Consider the following 17,888-nt stretch of genomic DNA (forward strand, 5'->3'; position numbering starts at 1 on the left):
TAAACCTACTAGAAAGAACTTTAACAGAAATTGGGGAGCAGGGAGGAGAGGATGATTTGAAGAAGGCAAAAGGAAGTCAGATGATAAAATGCTCAGTATTTTGTTTTGGGCAGTGATTACATAAATATGACAACTGTCAAAACCTAAACAAATGGACATTTAATATGTGGGTGTTTTGCATAAATTAACTCATTTTAAAATGAGCTGAATATTAAAGTTTAAAAATTTAAACCACTTCACTGAACTGTGTTTAGCAATGTACTTACATTCTGTTTTTAATTTTAAAGAGAAAAAGAATGAATGACTCCCAGAATATAAACCAGTTTTTGTTTCTTTTTTTTAACAGCCTCCCCAGTGGCATATGGAAGTTCCCAGGCTAGAGGTCAAACTGGAGCTACAGCCACTAGCCTACACCACAGCCACTGGCAACACCAGATCCTTAACGCACTGAGTCCTCGAGGCCAGGGATCAAACCCACATCCTCACAGATACTATGTCAGGTTCTCTACCTGCTGAGCCAAAACAGGAACTCCTAAACCAGTTTTAAATGATCTTTAAAATGCGCACACGCAAGAAAGAAGGCAGTCCTAGAGACCCTATTTAGAACCACCATGCACACTGGATGCCTGGGTCCTTAGACCTTAATGCCATGTTTTCTCACTTATTCCCCAGAATGCCCTTCACGGGGTTCATGACGAAGGTGCTGATAAAGATTCTAATGCTGGGAGTTCCCGTCGTGGCTCAGTGGTTAATGAATCCGACTAGGAACCATGAGGTTACAGATTCAATCCCTGGCCTCGCTCAGTGGGTTAAGGATCCAGTGTTGCCGTGAGCTGTGGTGTAGGTCGAAGATGTAGCTCAGATCCCGCGTTGCTGTGGCTCTGGCATAGGCCGGAGGCTAAAGCTCCGATTAGACCCCTAAGCTTGGGAACCTCCATATGCCGCGGGTGCAGCCCTAGAAAACACATACACATAGACACACACATAACACACACACACACACAGAAGAGTCTAATGCCCCAAAGTCACACAGTCCTACATAACAGAGCAGGTGTGCAAACAAATCCAGATCCAGCTGCACCAAGCCCTGACTCCTCTGCCCACACCTGGTAATTCCCAAGCTCATCTAGTATCTGCTTTAAGGACAAAAGATCCTCCCAGGTTTCCCTATATTATTTCTGTGTTTTGGATTTTTTTTTTTTTTTTTGCCTTTTCTAGGCAATATATATATAGTATATATATAGTATTAGTTTCAGGTATACAGCAAAATGATTCAGTTACATATATATATTTTTCAACTTATTTTCCATTATGAGTTATAACTATTACAGTAAATCCTTATTGTTTATCTTACATGCAGTTTTTATCTGTTAATCCCACACTCCTAATTTATCCCTCCCACCCCTCTTTCTCTTTTGGTAAACATAAGTTTGTTTTCTGTGTCTGTGAGTCTGTTTTGTTTTGTACATAGATTCATTTGAATTGTTATTTATTTGCTTTTTAGGGCTGTACCTGCATTATTTTTTAGATTCCACATATAAGCAATATGATATATTTGTTTTCCTCTGACTTACTTCACACAGTGTAATATTCTCTAGGTCCATCCATGTTGCTACAAATGGTAGTATTTCTTCCTTTTTATGGCTGAGTAATATTCTGTTGTGTACACACATACACCACCTTTGAAACCAACTGTCTGCTGATGGGCACTTGGGTTGTTTCTGTATCCTGGCTATTGTAAATAGTACTGCAATGAACATTTGGGTGCGTGTACCTTCCCAAATTAGAGTTTTTACCTTTCCCAAATACATGATCAGGATATATGATTGCAAGATCATATGGTAGCTCTATTTTATTTTTTTAAGGAACTTTCATACTGGTTTTCATAGTGGCTGCACCAATTTACATTCCCACCAGGTTTCCCTATATTACTTTGAAACTCATTAACTCCTATGAAAGTAAAAACAATGCCAAATTTGAATATACCAAATTTCAATTCCAGTTTTAAACTAAAAGAGACTCTCATGATTTGGAAAAGCAACTTTAAAAACAAAAGCAATTAAAAAGTCCCTCTCTCGAGTGGCTCACTTCCTAGTCTTTAAGAGGGACAAGAAAAGTAAAGTGATGGTTTCACACATATAAACATATTAAAACTCATCAAATCGAAGCTTTAAATATTTAAATACTTAATTGCACACCAAATATACCACAATAAGGTTGTAAAACATTTTCTTTAATTATAAAGAAAAAGGTAATAGCGAAAGGCATTAAATTTTTTTTTTTTTTTCTTTTTGCCTTTTCTAGGGCTGCTCCCGAGGCATATGGAGGTTCCCAAGCTAGGGGTCTAATCGGGGCTTTAGCCTCCGGCCTATGCCAGAGCCACAGCAACGCGGGATCCGAGCTGCATCTTCGACCTACACCACAGCTCACGGCAACAACGGATCGTTAACCCACTGAGCAAGGGCAGGGACCGAACCCACAACCTCATGGTTCCTAGTCGGATTCATTAACCACTGTGCCACGACGGGAACTCCAGCCATTAATCTCTAACCTTGCACTGACATTCCCAAGAGAAGACTCAGTGGCAACTCCTATTTCTCCATAAATGACTGACTGTCTACATCAGAGGAGGAAATGAGACACTAGTACCAAGTGGACACACTTTTGACCAGTCACGGTGATGGAAGCACTATACCAACAGAGTGGCTATTAGTCACCAACATCACATGCATGCTCGGGGCCAGGCCCCAACACAGCTCAGAGAAGGTCCCACCCTCTCAATAAGGTGCTGACCTCAGGGGAAAGTCACAGGGAAAGAGACCGCCAATGGAGCAGCACTGACTCAGTCCTGGCTGGCAAATGCAGGAGCATACTGTCTCAAAAAAGGAAGTGTGCGAATGAAGACAAAGCTCTCTCCTCCTTGAGCTACTCTCTTTCTCCCCACTTGTCACCAACTTGCAAGCACAACCTTGTAGCAGTGGCATTGCTGGGTTAACTCACAGGATGATGCTAACTGTGGTTCCACTGTCCTGAATTAAGAGATCCTTACAAGAGTCACTAAACTCACAGCTGACCAAACGGATATCTGTTTTTAATAAAACTGTCAGACCATCAAAATATTCATAGAATTAGTGTATTTTGAGAACAAGTGCCAGACTTCAGCATGAAAATCACATTTAGAATTTCTGGTGCTAGCCAGTTTCCATACAGTTAAAAAGAACCAACAAGGCCCCCTTTCTTCACTGTACAATTAAAAGACACTCATGACACAAATGAAAAACCTGGAAATATAAATACTAATTGTAGGATTGGTAATATTAAAGAATTATTGGTATTTTTTAGGTATTTGTAAGTTGGTATTTTAAAGATAATACTGAAAAACTGATGAATATGACATCTGAGGTTTGCTTCGAAATAATATAGGAGAGGACTTCCCTGGTGGGCCAGCAGGTTAAGGACCCAGTGTTGTCACTGCTGTGGTGTGAGTTTTACCCCTGGCTCAGGAACTTCTGCATAGCACAGGCACAACCAAAATACTAACGCTATTATTGGGGAAAGTAGCTGGAGCACAGATGAAAGAGATCATCTATAAGCTAGTAACTGCTAAGGCTATGGGCAGGTGGACTCGGTACTTCTGTGTGCTTGTGTATATTCATGTTTGAAATTTTCATAATAAAATGTCTTTCAAAGAGTTTTTTAAAGGTTTGATAAACTTATGGGTTAAAAGAAACAAGAGATATAACAAATTCAACCTTAAAAACAAATTGAACATGTAAATTTTTTGGCCATGCAAACATCATGTAGAAGTTCTGGGACCAGGGTTTAAACCCGAGCCATAGCATAACAATGCAGGAGGCTTAACTGCTAGGCCACCAGGGACATCCTCAACATGTACATTTTGAATAGATCCTATTTCCAAAAAACTTTTTATTCTTCAGGACAAATGCGAAAATTTAAATATGAACTATTAAATGAAAGAGGGAATTGCTGCTTCTAAGTATGAAAATGGTATTGAGATCATACAGAAGAGCATCTTCATTTTGTTATGCTATGGGCCATACTGAGGCCCACACAGCAAGAGCCAGCCACAAAGGCTGAAACTCTGAATTGGATCAGCAAAAAAGCAAAAACAAATAACAAAGCATACACACATCTTTACATAACAGATAAAGCACATATGGTAAAAAGATAGCTGATGAACCTTGATGCTGGGTATTACAGCTTTCGCTATACTATTCTCGCAACTTTTTCTGTATATTTGAAAAATTTTTGTAGTAAGTACAATGAAAAAAATTATAATGCCTTCAGATGGTGACACACAACTGAGAGGGAATCTAAGCCAGGCAGAAAATCTCCCTGGAAACAGCAGCCATGCACGAGCCAAAGGGAAAAGGACAGAGGCAGGCAGAGGTTCACTGCCACTGCAAGAAGAACATAAAAGCTAGCTGAGCCTTTAAAAAGGTCATTAGCTAAGAAGGCACGGTCTTCAGCAATCTAATCTGAAAGATGACCTGGCAAATAAAGTTAAAATATGCCAGTGTTTGATACACACAGCCAGTGCTCTACAGAAAGTCATGGTTCTACAGTATAAATTGATTCACAAAAATAAAACAAGGAAAAAATAAGCTGTCTGAGGAAGTAAAAACACACAAGCATCCATGACCAGAAGAAAAAACTGAGAGAAAACAGAGCCTCTAAAATACCCATTACCATTCCTAATAAGAAAGTCTATGACTATGACCATTTTGTCACTGTTCAAACTGCAGAAAGAGCTTGGGGCCTGGACTGAAGAGAAGATGGAAGATTCCACCTGAATGAGCTTCTAAGGACATGATATGAAAGGAAAGTTAGGAAAACCAAGGCATACACCCCTCCAGAGAGAGGCTATCTGATTGATCGGCACTCTTGTGGCCACCACATCTAGTGAAAAAAGGTATAGTCAGTCCTTTACTACAATCAAAGACAGGCCAACCTATGATGTTGAGCTTTTCTTCTAATGGAGGCTGGAGGACCACTGTTGCAGAAACCGCCCCCAGATGGCTCAAGGTCTCTTAATCATATGAGGTGTCTTTTGTGACACCTCCCTGCTATGAACACCTTGTTGAAGATAAAAAGATGACTCCAAGAAGCTATCATGTGTATGCATTTGTCAGAATGCAATGAATGGGATACTTAAATGTGTGTATCTCATGTATCTAAGTTTTACCTAAAAACAAAACCTAGAACCATAAACAAACACTAACAGGAATCCCCTGGTGGCCTAGTGGCGAAGAATTCAGCATTGTCGCTGATATGTCACGGGTTCGATCCCTGGCCCAGGAACCTCAACATGCTCTGGGCATGGCCAAAAAAAAAATACTAACGATATGCACATCCACAACTTACTTTGAAATACATCAAAAAATAAGATAGATGGGAGTTCCCGTTGTGGCTCAGTGGTTAACGAATCCGACTAGGAACCATGAGGTTGTGCGTTCGATCCCTGGCCTTGCTCAGTGGGTTAAGGATCCGGCGTTGCGTGAGCTGTGGTGTAGGTTGCAGACACAGCTCAGATCTGGTGTTGCTGTGGCTGTGGCGTAGGCTGGCGGCTATGGCTGCAATTCGACCCCTAACCTGGGAACCTGCATATGCCGCAGAAGAGGCCCAAGAAATGGCGAAAAAAAAAAAAAAAAAAAAAAAAAAAAGACAAAAGATAGGTGGATGGAGGGAAACAGACACAAGTAAAATGTTCAATTGTAGAATCTTTGCAGTCCATTTGTAAATGTTCATATGCAATTTTTTTTAGCTTCTCTGTATGGTGGAAAAATAGTCACCCACTATTTCTACTAATTACAGCAATAATTTTTTTTAAATTACAGCAATAATTTTTAATATATCTTACTGCTTATAATTGTGAACTATGTCCTAATACTCATCAGAAAATTGATTTTGTTTTTTTGGGGGTTTTTTTTGGTATCAGTATGAATATTACATCATTTTCTACCCAATACTGAAGACATATCAATTTCAAGGAAAGCAAACATGTCTCCCAGTGAACTAACTAAAACTAAATGTGTGCCAGGCACCTTCCTTTTTTATGATATAGCATTAGATCACTGCCTCACACTAGAGAACAGGGGACTCACACACTTAAAATAAACAAATACATAAATAAACTTACACACATCCCATGGTATCCAAAATAGACAAAGTCTTGGTGCAATAATTTTTTGATCAGCCAACCATTCACTGCACAAAACCAAATACATTCATTGCTTGGTCTTTCAACAACAATAATAGCTTTCTAGGTGCTCCTTTCCTAAAGACCGTTCATATGGATGCAACACAAAACAACACAATGGCCATTGCCTTTCTTGTCTCACTCTCAGCAGACACGTATCACCCAGGCTGACCACTTCTCTGAGCAAAGCTCACACACAGGGCCACTGTTCTCAGACTGCTCACTGTGAAGGGTCAGAAGCTTTTTAATTAGAATGGATCTTTTTTTTCCCAAAAGTACTGCGTACCACACAGATTTCATTTACTAACTGTCCGAGTATAAGACTTCTATTTAGAAAATATGGAAATTCAGAAACATAAAATGTGTGAGGAGGAGAGACCTGCATCAAATACAGCATCAAGAAATTTAAGAACCCAGAGACATAACTACAGAGAACCAAAGTGAAGCCCAGCTCAAGCAACCAAGTGTCAGAAAGGTACCAACACTCTCAGCACCAACTATGTAAACTGGCCAACAATTCGTCAATGTCCTCCAAATTCCAAAGGGAAATAACTGCTAGCCTAGAATTCTAAGTCCAAACCAACCATGAGTGTTAGTGCAGAATAAAACGCTTTCAGACATGAAAAATCTCAAAACTGTGACTCTCCCATACTCTCCCAAGAGATTACTGAAAAAGGTCCTCCACTGAAACCAAAGAGTAAACTAAAAAAGCAGGCAACAAATAGAGTGAAAAAGAGGAAAGAACTCCTTAGAATAAAGGAGAACGGGCCAGGGCAAGGCCCAGGCAACAAGCAGCCCAGGCCAGAGGAGCAGAGAGGGTTTCAAAAAGGCATCACTTGGCACAACACTATACTTTGATGAAAATAATAAAGATATCACTAAGAAGAGAAACCACGAACAAACACCTCACATGGCCTAAAACATGGAGAAGAGACCTCACACCTGACTAAGTTTAGGGCTTAATTAATGATGTGGTGACAGAAATCTAAGCAAGGACACCAGGTCCAGGAAGAAAAGTAGTTACAACTGCTACACATTCACAGCAGTGAACAATGCTCACGTGGTCACAGTAACAGGGATGGGAAGGAGAATGAGGAATCCTTAAACTGTGTGTATGTAAACCTTTAATTTTTTTTTTTTAAGGCCACACTGTGGCGTGTGGAAATTTCCAGGCTAGGGGTTGAATCAGAGCTGTAGCTGCCAGCCTATACTACAGCCACAGCAACTCAGGATCTGAGCCACATCTGAGACCTACAACATACCTCACGGCCACACCAGATCCTTAACCCACTGACTGAGGCCAGGGATCAAACCTGTGTCCTCGTGGATACTAGTGGGGTTTTTAACCTGTTGAGGCAAAACGGCAACTCCTAAACTTGTAATTTAAATGAAAGAGAGAGAGAGAAACAGCCCATGACCTGTTAACATTCTAACACTCTTCTCTCCCATGTGGCTGCCTTAAATGAAGCTAAGTTTTTAAACAAACCTAGGGTCTTACATTTCATGGACTACAATTCTGAGCTTAAAAAGGAAAAAAGTGGTATCATAAAGCATCTTCACTTTTTAAATATCTTTCATAAACAAGTAGTAAGACCAGTTAAACAGTAAAATAAACCAGTTTAGTCAAACCATCTCTTTATTAGATAAAGCTGTACTTAAACATAAATATTTGCAGAGCTGATTATTCTCATTTTTTTTTCTTTTTTATGGTCATATCTGTGGCATGTTCCCAGGCTGGGGTAGAATCAGACCTGGACCTGAGGCCTCAAAGAGTTTCCCCAATTTATCCACCATCCAGTCATGCATGGCAGCAACCACAGAAGCCATTTCATTACTCTTAGAAACACTTTTCATCTTTTAAAAATATGTGCCAATGTAATATCTAAATCACCTTACATAAAGCTTGCTACAAAGAACTGAATGTTTTCTTGATGATTTCAGAAGATCAAGCAAATATTAGTTACAGCCACTCCTGGCTGTAAATGGGCATAAAACAGAAGCCTGAATGTGTGGCCTCAGTGCCTTGGGAGCTTGACTATGTTCTGGAATCCTCAAATAACCCAGTTGGGAGATAATGACTCATTAAACAAATGTCCAAAATGAAACTTTCCCAGGAATGACTATCAGGATCTGAGCCACATCCAGCTAACACTATAGCCCAAACTCCTTCTGATATACTGTTCAGATTCCAAAAAAGGAAGGACAGCCCTCTCTGCACATGTACTCAACCTACTGTGCTTATTCATGAGAATGAAATGACCAAAACTTTCATTTCCAGGTTCTGAGTAATGAAGTCTTTCAGTAAGACATATCTCATCACAAGGTTCTCTAAACCCTCCTCAAGTGACACTTAGAAGAGCTAATAAATGAGCAGTGTTAGGACTTGCAGCAATGCTTTAAAAGTCATATACACACCCCCATACTACACATCAGTTTGTCCAAAACTCTGGTGGTGAGAGGACCAGAAGACTGAGAAAGCAGCAGCAAAGGAAAAAAACCCCTTTTTTTTAATATTTTATAGTGACAATTTGGGCTTACTCATCAGATAGGAAAAAAGGCCCACTGAAAAAGGAAATTTAAAAACTCAAGCTATGGGGAGTTCTCCTGTGGCACAGCAGGTTAAGAATCTGGCATTGTCACTGCAGCAGCTTAGATCTCTTGCAACAAGTGATTCCATCCACTTGCCATGGGTGAGGTTAAAAAAAATCAAGCTATGAAAATATTGACAGGATCTCAGAAAAAGAAGGGAGCACAGCTGTAGCCCAGACTCAGGTCAGGTGGCTGAAAGCACTCAAGGGACAAGGGCAGGACCTTCAAAGTGCCTTTTATTTTTTCATTCACAAATTTCACATACATCTTTATTCACAACTTCTACTAAAAATCTGAAGATATGACAGTGCTGGGGCAGCAGTGTGGCAGCCAGTAACTATCTAGCAACCACCAGAGAACACCCCTTTAAACAAGGCAGCCCTCTCAGCAGCCAGCATCCCCCCACCAAGCCACTACCCCTCTGCCCTCCCCAGCTTCTGGGTTAGAGTAACAGTGGGTGGGGGATCTGACATTACCATGAGCTATGGCATAGGTTGCAGATGCGACTTGCATCCCAAGTGGCTGTGGCTGTGGCTGTGGCATAGGCTGGAAGCTGTAGCTCCAATTTGACCCTTAGCCTGGGAGCATCCATATGCTGCAGGTGTGGCCCTAAAAAGCAAAAAAAGAAAAAAGAAAACGACACTGAATGAAAGAAACCAGTGCAAAAAAAAAAGTGCATCCTATAGTTCCCGACGAGGCACAGCGGAAACGAATCCGACTAGGAACCATGAGGTTGCGGGTTTGACCCCTGGTCTCACTCAGGGGATTAAGGATCCAGCGTTGCCGTGAGCTGTGGTGTAGGTGGCAGACGTGGCTCGGAGCCTGCCTTGCTGTGGCTCTGGCTCAGGCCGGCAGCTACAACTCCAACTCAACCCATAGCCTGGGAAACTCCATATGTTGTGGGTGCCGCCCTGAAAAGACAACAGACAAAAAAAAAAAAGTACATCCTATATGATTCACTTATACAAAATTTTAGAAACTACAAGCAATCTATAGTGAGAAGAAACAGATGAGACGAGAAAGGGGCAGGAGAAAACTTCAGAGAACGAGGACACGTCCACTATAGACTCTGAGGGTGGTGTATCATATCAAGTACCCTTTAAACATGTGCAGTTTACTGAGGGTCATTCACACCTCCAGAGAGTTGCTTAAAAAGAGTCAAACAAGGAGTTCCCGTCGTGGCGCAGTGGTTAACGAATCCGACTAGGAACCATGAGGTTGCGGGTTCGATCCCTGCCCTTGCTCAGTGGGTTAACGATCCGGCGTTGCCGTGAGCTGTGGTGTAGGTTGCAGACGCGGCTCGGATCCCGCGTTGCTGTGGCTCTGGCGTAGGCCGGTGGCTATAGCTCCGATTCAACCCCTAGCCTGGGAACCTCCATATGCCGTGGGAGCGGCCCAAGAAATAGCAGCAACAACAACAACAAAAAGACAAAAGACCAAAAAAAAAAAAAAGAGTCAAACAAGATGAGCAGTTTTTACAAAAGGAGATGATGGTGCCGTTTAGCCTGTAAAGAATCTAGTGAGCAATAACGTAACACTGCTTATTCCAGGGAAGGGATGTCCCATAACCGACACCAAAAGATGGCACAAAGTAGCAGGTACTCTAGTCCAGGTGGGAGAGAAAAGAGTGTGAATACAAGTTATGCAAAAACAAAACAAAGTCAATGTTGGAAAGGAAAGATCCATGCGGCAAAAAGCTAAGGATTGGAGTTCCCATCTTGGTGGAACGGAAACAAATCTCACTAGGAAGCATGAGGTTGTGGGTTTGATCCCTGGCCTCGCTCAGTGGGTTAAGGATCCGGCGTTGCCATGGGCTGTGGTATAGGTCACAGACGCAGCTCGGATCTGGTGTTGCTGTGGCTCTAGCGTAGGTCGGCAGCAACAGCTCTGATTAGACCCCTAGCCTGGGAACCCCCATATGCCTCAGGTGCAGCCATAAAAAGACCAAAAAAAAGCTAAGGATTTAGTTGAGCCTCATGGCTTCACTGTGTCAGTCATGGAAACCTTCATACTGGGAACACTGCCCTGGAGTAAGGGTGGGGAGCACAAACTCAAGGAAAGAAAGTTCAGGAGCAGGAAGACCAAGCCTAGGTCCTTCTCTGGTTGTGAGCTACAGGGTGAACAAAGGCGGTCAGACTGGGAATGGGAAGGGAGACATGGACAGAAGGGGCACAGAAGGAAGAATTTTATGATTACCAAAGTGGAAGAATTCAGGGAAAGGACACTGCCACTGTCTCCCCTTCTGTCGATTTAACCCAGTGAGGCTAGGGGTTCCAAGGGACAAGGAACCACTCTGGCAGAGCCCTGAGGCTGAGCCTGCAGGCCAGTATAGGCCACCATGGCTGAGGCAGAATCACAAAGTCCTCACTAGGTGAATAAAGCCTGGAAGCAGCCAACACCAAAATTCAGGTTCAAAGAAGGAAGCACCACTAAAAAAAAGCTTTCTTTACAAAGTCCAGACCCAAACAAATTCTACTTTCACTTGTACACTGATTTCTAAAATCTGAAAAGATTCTTACGCACCTTACATAGAATATAAAGACTTTCTTTTAAAATCATAACCAAAGTACTAAAGTACTAAAGACAAATCAGTTATCTCTAAAAATGTTGGCAACAGAGGAGTTCCTGGTGTGGCTCAGTGGAAATGAATCTGACTAGCATCCATGAGGACGCAGGTTCAATCCCTGGCCTCACTCAGTGGGTTAAGGATCTGGCATTGGTGTGAGCTGTGGTGTAGATCGCAGACATGGCTCAGATCTGGAGTTGCTGGCGCTATGGTATTGGCTGGCAGCTGCAGCTCTGATTCGACCCCTAACCTGGGGACCTCCACATGCCGTGGGTATGGCCCTAAAAAGACAAAAGACAAAAAAATAAAATAAAATTTAAAAATGTTAGCAACATAGAAATTTTACCTATTAACACAGCAAGATGATCTTTCAGTTTCTAATCCTCAATACTATTTCATAAATAGATGTTCTGGCACAACTAGTTACCAGTAATGGGCTGTTGATTAGAATGAAGATCTGTGCTGTGGAAGGATGTCAGAAATGCAACGTTCAAAGCTTACATGCAGTAAGAATTAAACTTTTATTTCACTTATCAAGAAGGGTAACCTTCTGAACCAAGAGATGATTTCAACCCCAAATCCCAATTCTATAACCACCCTTCTCGAAATTCACCCACTTTACATTCTCCCCCAACCACCTGGATAAAGCACTTTTGCCCCTCAGCACACACGGCCTGCATACCTGTTTGGAAGGTAGGATTCGCGCCAGGGTACATGTTGGGGGAGTAGGCAGGAGCTGCTGCTGCATAGCCCATGGGGAAACCAGCTGGAGAAAAACACAAACAATAATCTGACATCATCACCTAAAGGAGGAATGTGATTTTCTAACAGGGACTCCCATGGCCCCAGTCATCCTCACCTTCCTCACTAAAACTTGTCTAACAAGCCCAACAGCACCACAGATGCTGAGCAGTTGGTCTCTAGCTGTCACCTTTCCTCAGAGTCATGATGGGTCACAACTGTAATCATGTCTTTTAAACCTGAGTAAATGCTTACAACTTTCTACCACTAAAAAAACTGGACAGAAACTGAGTTGGAGTGAAGGGGAAAAAAAAAAAAAAAAATCCCAAACTTCAGTTTTCAGTCAGAAAACTCCAAATACTTCTGGCAATTTTATTCTAGATTCTAATCACATAATTTATTACTTAGCAAGAGTACTAAGAGTGCTAAGAGCTTTGTGTGCTAAAGGGACCCTAACCAGTACCACATACACAAGGAACTCTGGAAAAGCAAGATCCACTTGAAAGCAACCTTTATTTTTTCCTCTCTCTTCTTTTTTGGCTGGCCTGCAGCATATGGAGCTCCCCAGTCAGGGATCAAAACCGTGCCCCAGCACTCCAGAGACGCAGCTGATCCCACTGTGCCAAGGTAGGAACTCCAACATGCCCTTTCTTAATACAAACATGGAATCCTTAAGACTAAATCACAACTACTCATCAAGCACATGAACACAACAGAAACACCAAACAAGACGTTAGCGTTTCAGTCAAAACCCTGGCAACCAGGCCACCCACCAGCAGAGGGGCGTGGGTTACCCGCTCCAGGTCCCCTCACAGCTCCACACACTCGGTTCACGTGACATTGAGGCATTAGAGAGGCTTCTAGACCTTCAGGGCAAAGAGCTGGCGAAGACCATGCAGCTTCCCAGGCTTCTACTGACACAAGCTGGTCGTGAGAAGCTGTGACTTCTCCGCTCCCCTCTTCCCTAAACTGTAACTAAAGCTGAAACAGAATGACAGGCTTCAAAAGGCCATATGTTCAGGAGATGCAGAGGAAAGGTATCTCAGGAATATGGAGGCATCATGGCAGTAACAGTAACCAAAGCTGAAAATATAAGGGGCATCATCAGGAAGATAAGGGTTTTGTGATCACTTGTGGGAGAGTTCTGAATAGATAGAATTCCAAAGGGAAAATCTCCATGGGCCTGGCTTTTTTTTTTTTTTTTTTTTTTTTTTTTGCTTTTTAGGGCTGCACCTACACAACGTACGAAAGTTTCCAGGCGAGGGGTTCAATTGGAGCTGCAGCTGCCGGCCTATACCACATCCACAGCAACACCAGTTCTGAGCCACATCTGTGACAAACATCCCAGCTTGTGGGAATGCTGGATCCCCAACCCACTGAGCAAGGCCAGGGAATGAACCCGCATCCTCATGAACACTAGTCAGATTTGCTTCCACTGCACCAGAACAGGAACTCCCCTGGCTTTATTTTATTTTTTATTTCATTTACTTTTTTTTGGCCTTGCCATGGTTATGTGGAAGTTCCTGGGCCAGGGATCAAACCTGCACCACAGCAGTGATGATGCCAGATTCTTAACTTGCTGAGCCACCAGGAAGCTCCTGGACTTTCTTTTCAGAGGCTTCCCCTCAAGTCTCCACCCCAGCTGGGCTGCCCTTGCTCTGCATGCCTCCTTCTCAAGCTGTCCTGTAGGCTCTGCAGGCTCCTCACAGGGCAAAACAAAAGTCTCTGCCCTGCTGGCCGCAGAGAGGCCAGTCCTAGAAGTGTGGAGTTCTCACCTCTGCTCCAGGGCCGCTTTTCTCTTTCTCAGAACTGATCCACCTCTACCTCAGCAGAAGCTATTTGGGTTTCCTTCCTGGATTATCACTGCCCCATTTGTCCTAATTAGTCAGAGAACAGCGTGGAGGTCAACCACTTATCAGCTTCATTCATTTTGGACATCAAGGATAGATTCAACTTGGAACAGACCTAAAGAGCCCATGTTAAGGCCAGGACAGTGGTTTTCAACCTTTGTCCCATGGACTCTGAGCAACTCCCTGGAGGCCTCAACTGTGAGCAAAGGAAGGCCAAGGAGGCTCTAGACCTGCCCTCAATTCACCCTTAGAAGCCAAGGAACAACTTCAGTTTTTTAAAGGTTTTGCTGTTATAAAAGAGCTTGAAACACCACTGACCTAGACATAGGCCTCTGCAGCAAGTCCCTCTTAATCCATGTTTTCTTATCTCTCCCCATAAACTCTATCAGGCAATTCTCAGAGGGACCTGTCTGTACTTGTCCTTTGTCTAAGGGTTCCTAGAACATTATTACATTTGCTCAGCATTTCCCATCCTAACCTTCCAACCATGAGTTAACATGATCTAAAATTAAAATGAAACAGAAAACACACATAACAAGTATTTCAAACAGCATAATTAACTATTACCAACAGCATGTCCTCTGCTCCTTCTCTGCCCTCAGCCAAGTCCCACTGGCAATGCCACCACCCTGATGGAGAGCCTCAGCACGGTGACCTCACTCTGGTCCAATGGCTTCTACCCTGGTTACTCTCAAAGCCCCCATGGGGAAACCCTGGGACTCCCTCTCAGAAGCTTCGCACGTACTTTTTTTTTTTTTTTTGTCTTTTTAGGGCTGTACTTGTGGCATATGGAGGTTTCCAGACTAAGAGGCAAATCAGACCTGTAGCGCCAACCTATACCATAGCCACAGCAATGCTGAATCCGAGCCACATCTGCAACCTACACCACAGCTCACCGCAACGCCAGATCCTTAACCCACTGAGCAAGGACAGGGATTGAACCCGAGTCCTCATGGATACTAGTTGGGTTCATTAACCACTAAGCCACTAGAGGAACTCCACTTCACAAGTTCTTTTGGTTGTAGTACCAGCATCTTTTGCTCTTAATCTCTCCAGAAAATTCCAATCTGCAGAGTTCCAAACAACAAGGTTGAGAACCACTGTTCCTTCCCATTCCTGTCCATCTCTCTAGCCACAGTACTGTCCCCTGCAAGCGTTCCTCGGCCAGTACAACAGACTGTCTCCTCCAACATCTACTGGAGAGGCACAGAAAGGCTGGAAAGCTAAAAATTACACTGCTAGACTTTCCTCTTGCAAGAAATTGGAAGTGATCCCAAATCCTAATCACTTTCATGAGACTGATCACTCCATGAAAACAAAAATTTTGGAGCAGCAAAAGATACCATTATCTAAGTAAAAAAAAAAAAAAAAAAAAAAAAAACAAAAAAAAAAAAACCTCAGCATTTCATGAAAAATACACTTGCAAATTACTTCGACAAAGAGCAAATACACCTAATATATAAATAACTTAAAACTAACAACAACAAAAAAAACCCAGTAGGAAAAAAAATTCAATAAGAAGATGTGGACAGATACCAATTACCAATTACCATTTCTAACATCAGACTGGCAAATATCCAAAAGCTTACAACACACTTTGTTGACAAAGTTGTGGGAGAAAGAGCAGTCTCTCACTTCTGGTAGGTGCACAAAGCAGCAAAAATCCTACAGAAGGGAAATGGGCAATACCTTTAAAATTACATCTTTCACTCTCTCACCTGCCAATCATACCTTGAGAAATCCACCCCAAAAATAATTTCTCCAAAACCATCAACGTAAGGTGCAGTATTACTATAACAGCAAAATACTTTAAACAACATATCCATCAAAGAACTAGCTGAATACAACTATGGAAGCCCCAGGAGATGGAGAGTACATAGCAATATTATGTAAAATAGACTAAGAACAAGGCAAATCTCTGTGAACTGACAGGGAAGGATCACTAAATTGACAAAGCAAAGTGAACACCACCACCTGAATCTCTCTTCCAGACAAGAACCTGCTGTTCAGCATGAGGAGTACATGGGCTGACAGCCTTCAGCAGCAGGGCCTTCCAGGGCCACTTGTGCCCAGCAAGGCCTCTTCTAACTGCCAAAGACCGCCCCAGGACTCCCCGGTGAGCTGGCTGAGACCAGACTAGACATGCACACTGTAGTCCCCCCGATCCCCCTACCCAATACTGACCCCACCCCCCAGACCGTTCACAGGTGTTATCCTCCCCAACAATGTCCACACTCCTCATTCCATCTCAGCGCCCGCCACCTTTTGTGAAACAAAGGAGAAAGCAGAATATACAGATGTGACTGAAGGTTTGAGTCCCCTCAAAAATTTAGAGGTTAAAACCCTAATTCCCAATGTGATATTTGGAGATACTCAACTGTGGTAATCATTTCACAACACACACACATATATATATAAAATCATCATGTATACCTTTGAAAAAATGTAAAATCTACATATACACAATTTTTAATTGTTAATCATACTTCAAAAAAGCTGGGGGGAGAAAAGATTAAGCTACATGCTATCTGCCCAACAAGGGTAAACTGGAACATCTGTAGTTTTTTTGCTTGTTTTTGTTTTTTATTTTTTGTCTTTTTGCCTTTTCTAGGGCCGCTCCCGTGGCATATGGAGGTTCCCAGACTAGGGGTCGAATCGGAGCTGTAGCCGCTGGCCTACGCCAGAGCCACAGCAACATGGGATCCGAGCCACGTCTGCAACCTACACCACAGCTCACGGCAACGCCAGATCCTTAACCCACTGAGCAAGGCCAGGGATTGAACTCACAACCTCATGGTTCCTAGTCGGATTTGTTTCCACTGCACCATGATGGGAACCCCTGGATCATCTATAGTTTTTAATAAACAGTGTATTTCTTTTTTTTTGGCCAAGCCTGCGGCATGTGCAAGTTTCCTGGCCAGGGATCAAACCCCCACCACTGGAGTTCCTATTGTGGCTCAGTGGGTTAAGAACCCAACCAGTATCCATGAGGATGTGGGCCAACCCCTGGCCTCACTCAGTGGATTAAGAATCCTGCAATGGAGTTCCCATCGTGGCGCAGCAGTTAACAAATCTGACTAGAAACCATGAGGATGTAGGTTCAATGTCTGGCCTCACCTGTGGCCCTAAAAAGCCAAAAAAAAAAAAAAAAAAAAGATTCCATTCAATACATGGGTTTCATGGCAAATTAGAGCAGAATTAGCAGGATTAGTGAAATGGGAGCAGATCAGTATAAAATATCTGTATTAAAGCTCATAGACAAAAAAAATGAAAAATACTAAAAAGGATGCAAGAGACAGAGTGAAATGGCCAAATATACTTGCAAATGGAGCACCAGAAGACTAGAGAGAAAAAGTAGAAAAATACAATTCAAACTATTGCTTGAGGAAATCAAGAGAAAATTGAAAAATACATTTCAAGCTATTGCTTGAAGAAAGCAAGCCAGTCAAGCAACTCTGTTAGCACTAAGCAAGATAAACACAAAGAAAATCACATGTGGAATTCCCATTGCAGTTCAGCAGGTTAAGAACCTGACTAGTGTCCATGAGGACTCGAGTTCGATCCCTAGCCTCACTTAGAGGGCTAAGGATCTGGCATTGCCATGAGCTGTGGTGTAGGTCACAGACACAGCTCGGATCTGGCATTGCTGTGGCTGTGGTGTAGGCCAGCAGCTACAGCTCCAATCCAACCCCTAACCTGGGAACTTCCATGTGCCACAGGTGCCACCCTAAAAAGACCAAAAAAAAAAAAAAAAGAAAGAAAGAACGGAAGAAAAATGACATCTGGTCCTTTCACAGTAAAAACAAAGATATTTTAAAAGCAGCAAGAGGGGGAGGGGAGTGGGAAAGGAATATACTAACGTCAAAGAAAAAATAATTCTGGAGTTCCCGTCATGGCGCAGTGGTTAACGAATCCAACTAGG

At 42.6% G+C, this 17,888-nt stretch overlaps 1 protein-coding gene across 6 annotated transcripts in view; it reads right to left on the bottom strand.

Moving 5' to 3' along the window:
- Positions 1–17,888, bottom strand: part of FAM168B (family with sequence similarity 168 member B) — a 44,094-nt gene that overhangs the window by 11,096 nt on the left and 15,110 nt on the right. For 4 of the 6 annotated variants that reach the window (XR_002339317.1, XR_002339318.1, XM_021075750.1 and 1 more), the window contains exon 3: positions 12,058–12,141. The exons of the other annotated variants lie outside the window; for them this stretch is intronic. Coding sequence is in view for 2 of the 4 variants with exons in the window: in XM_021075750.1 (XP_020931409.1) it covers positions 12,058–12,141 (84 nt within the window). In the remaining 2 variants the exon portion in view is untranslated. The remainder of the gene's footprint in view (positions 1–12,057; positions 12,142–17,888) is intronic. 6 annotated transcript variants of the gene reach the window in all.

This window comes from Sus scrofa, chromosome 15 (genome assembly GCF_000003025.6).
Source record: "Sus scrofa isolate TJ Tabasco breed Duroc chromosome 15, Sscrofa11.1, whole genome shotgun sequence".
Classification (NCBI taxonomy): domain Eukaryota; kingdom Metazoa; phylum Chordata; class Mammalia; order Artiodactyla; family Suidae; genus Sus; species Sus scrofa.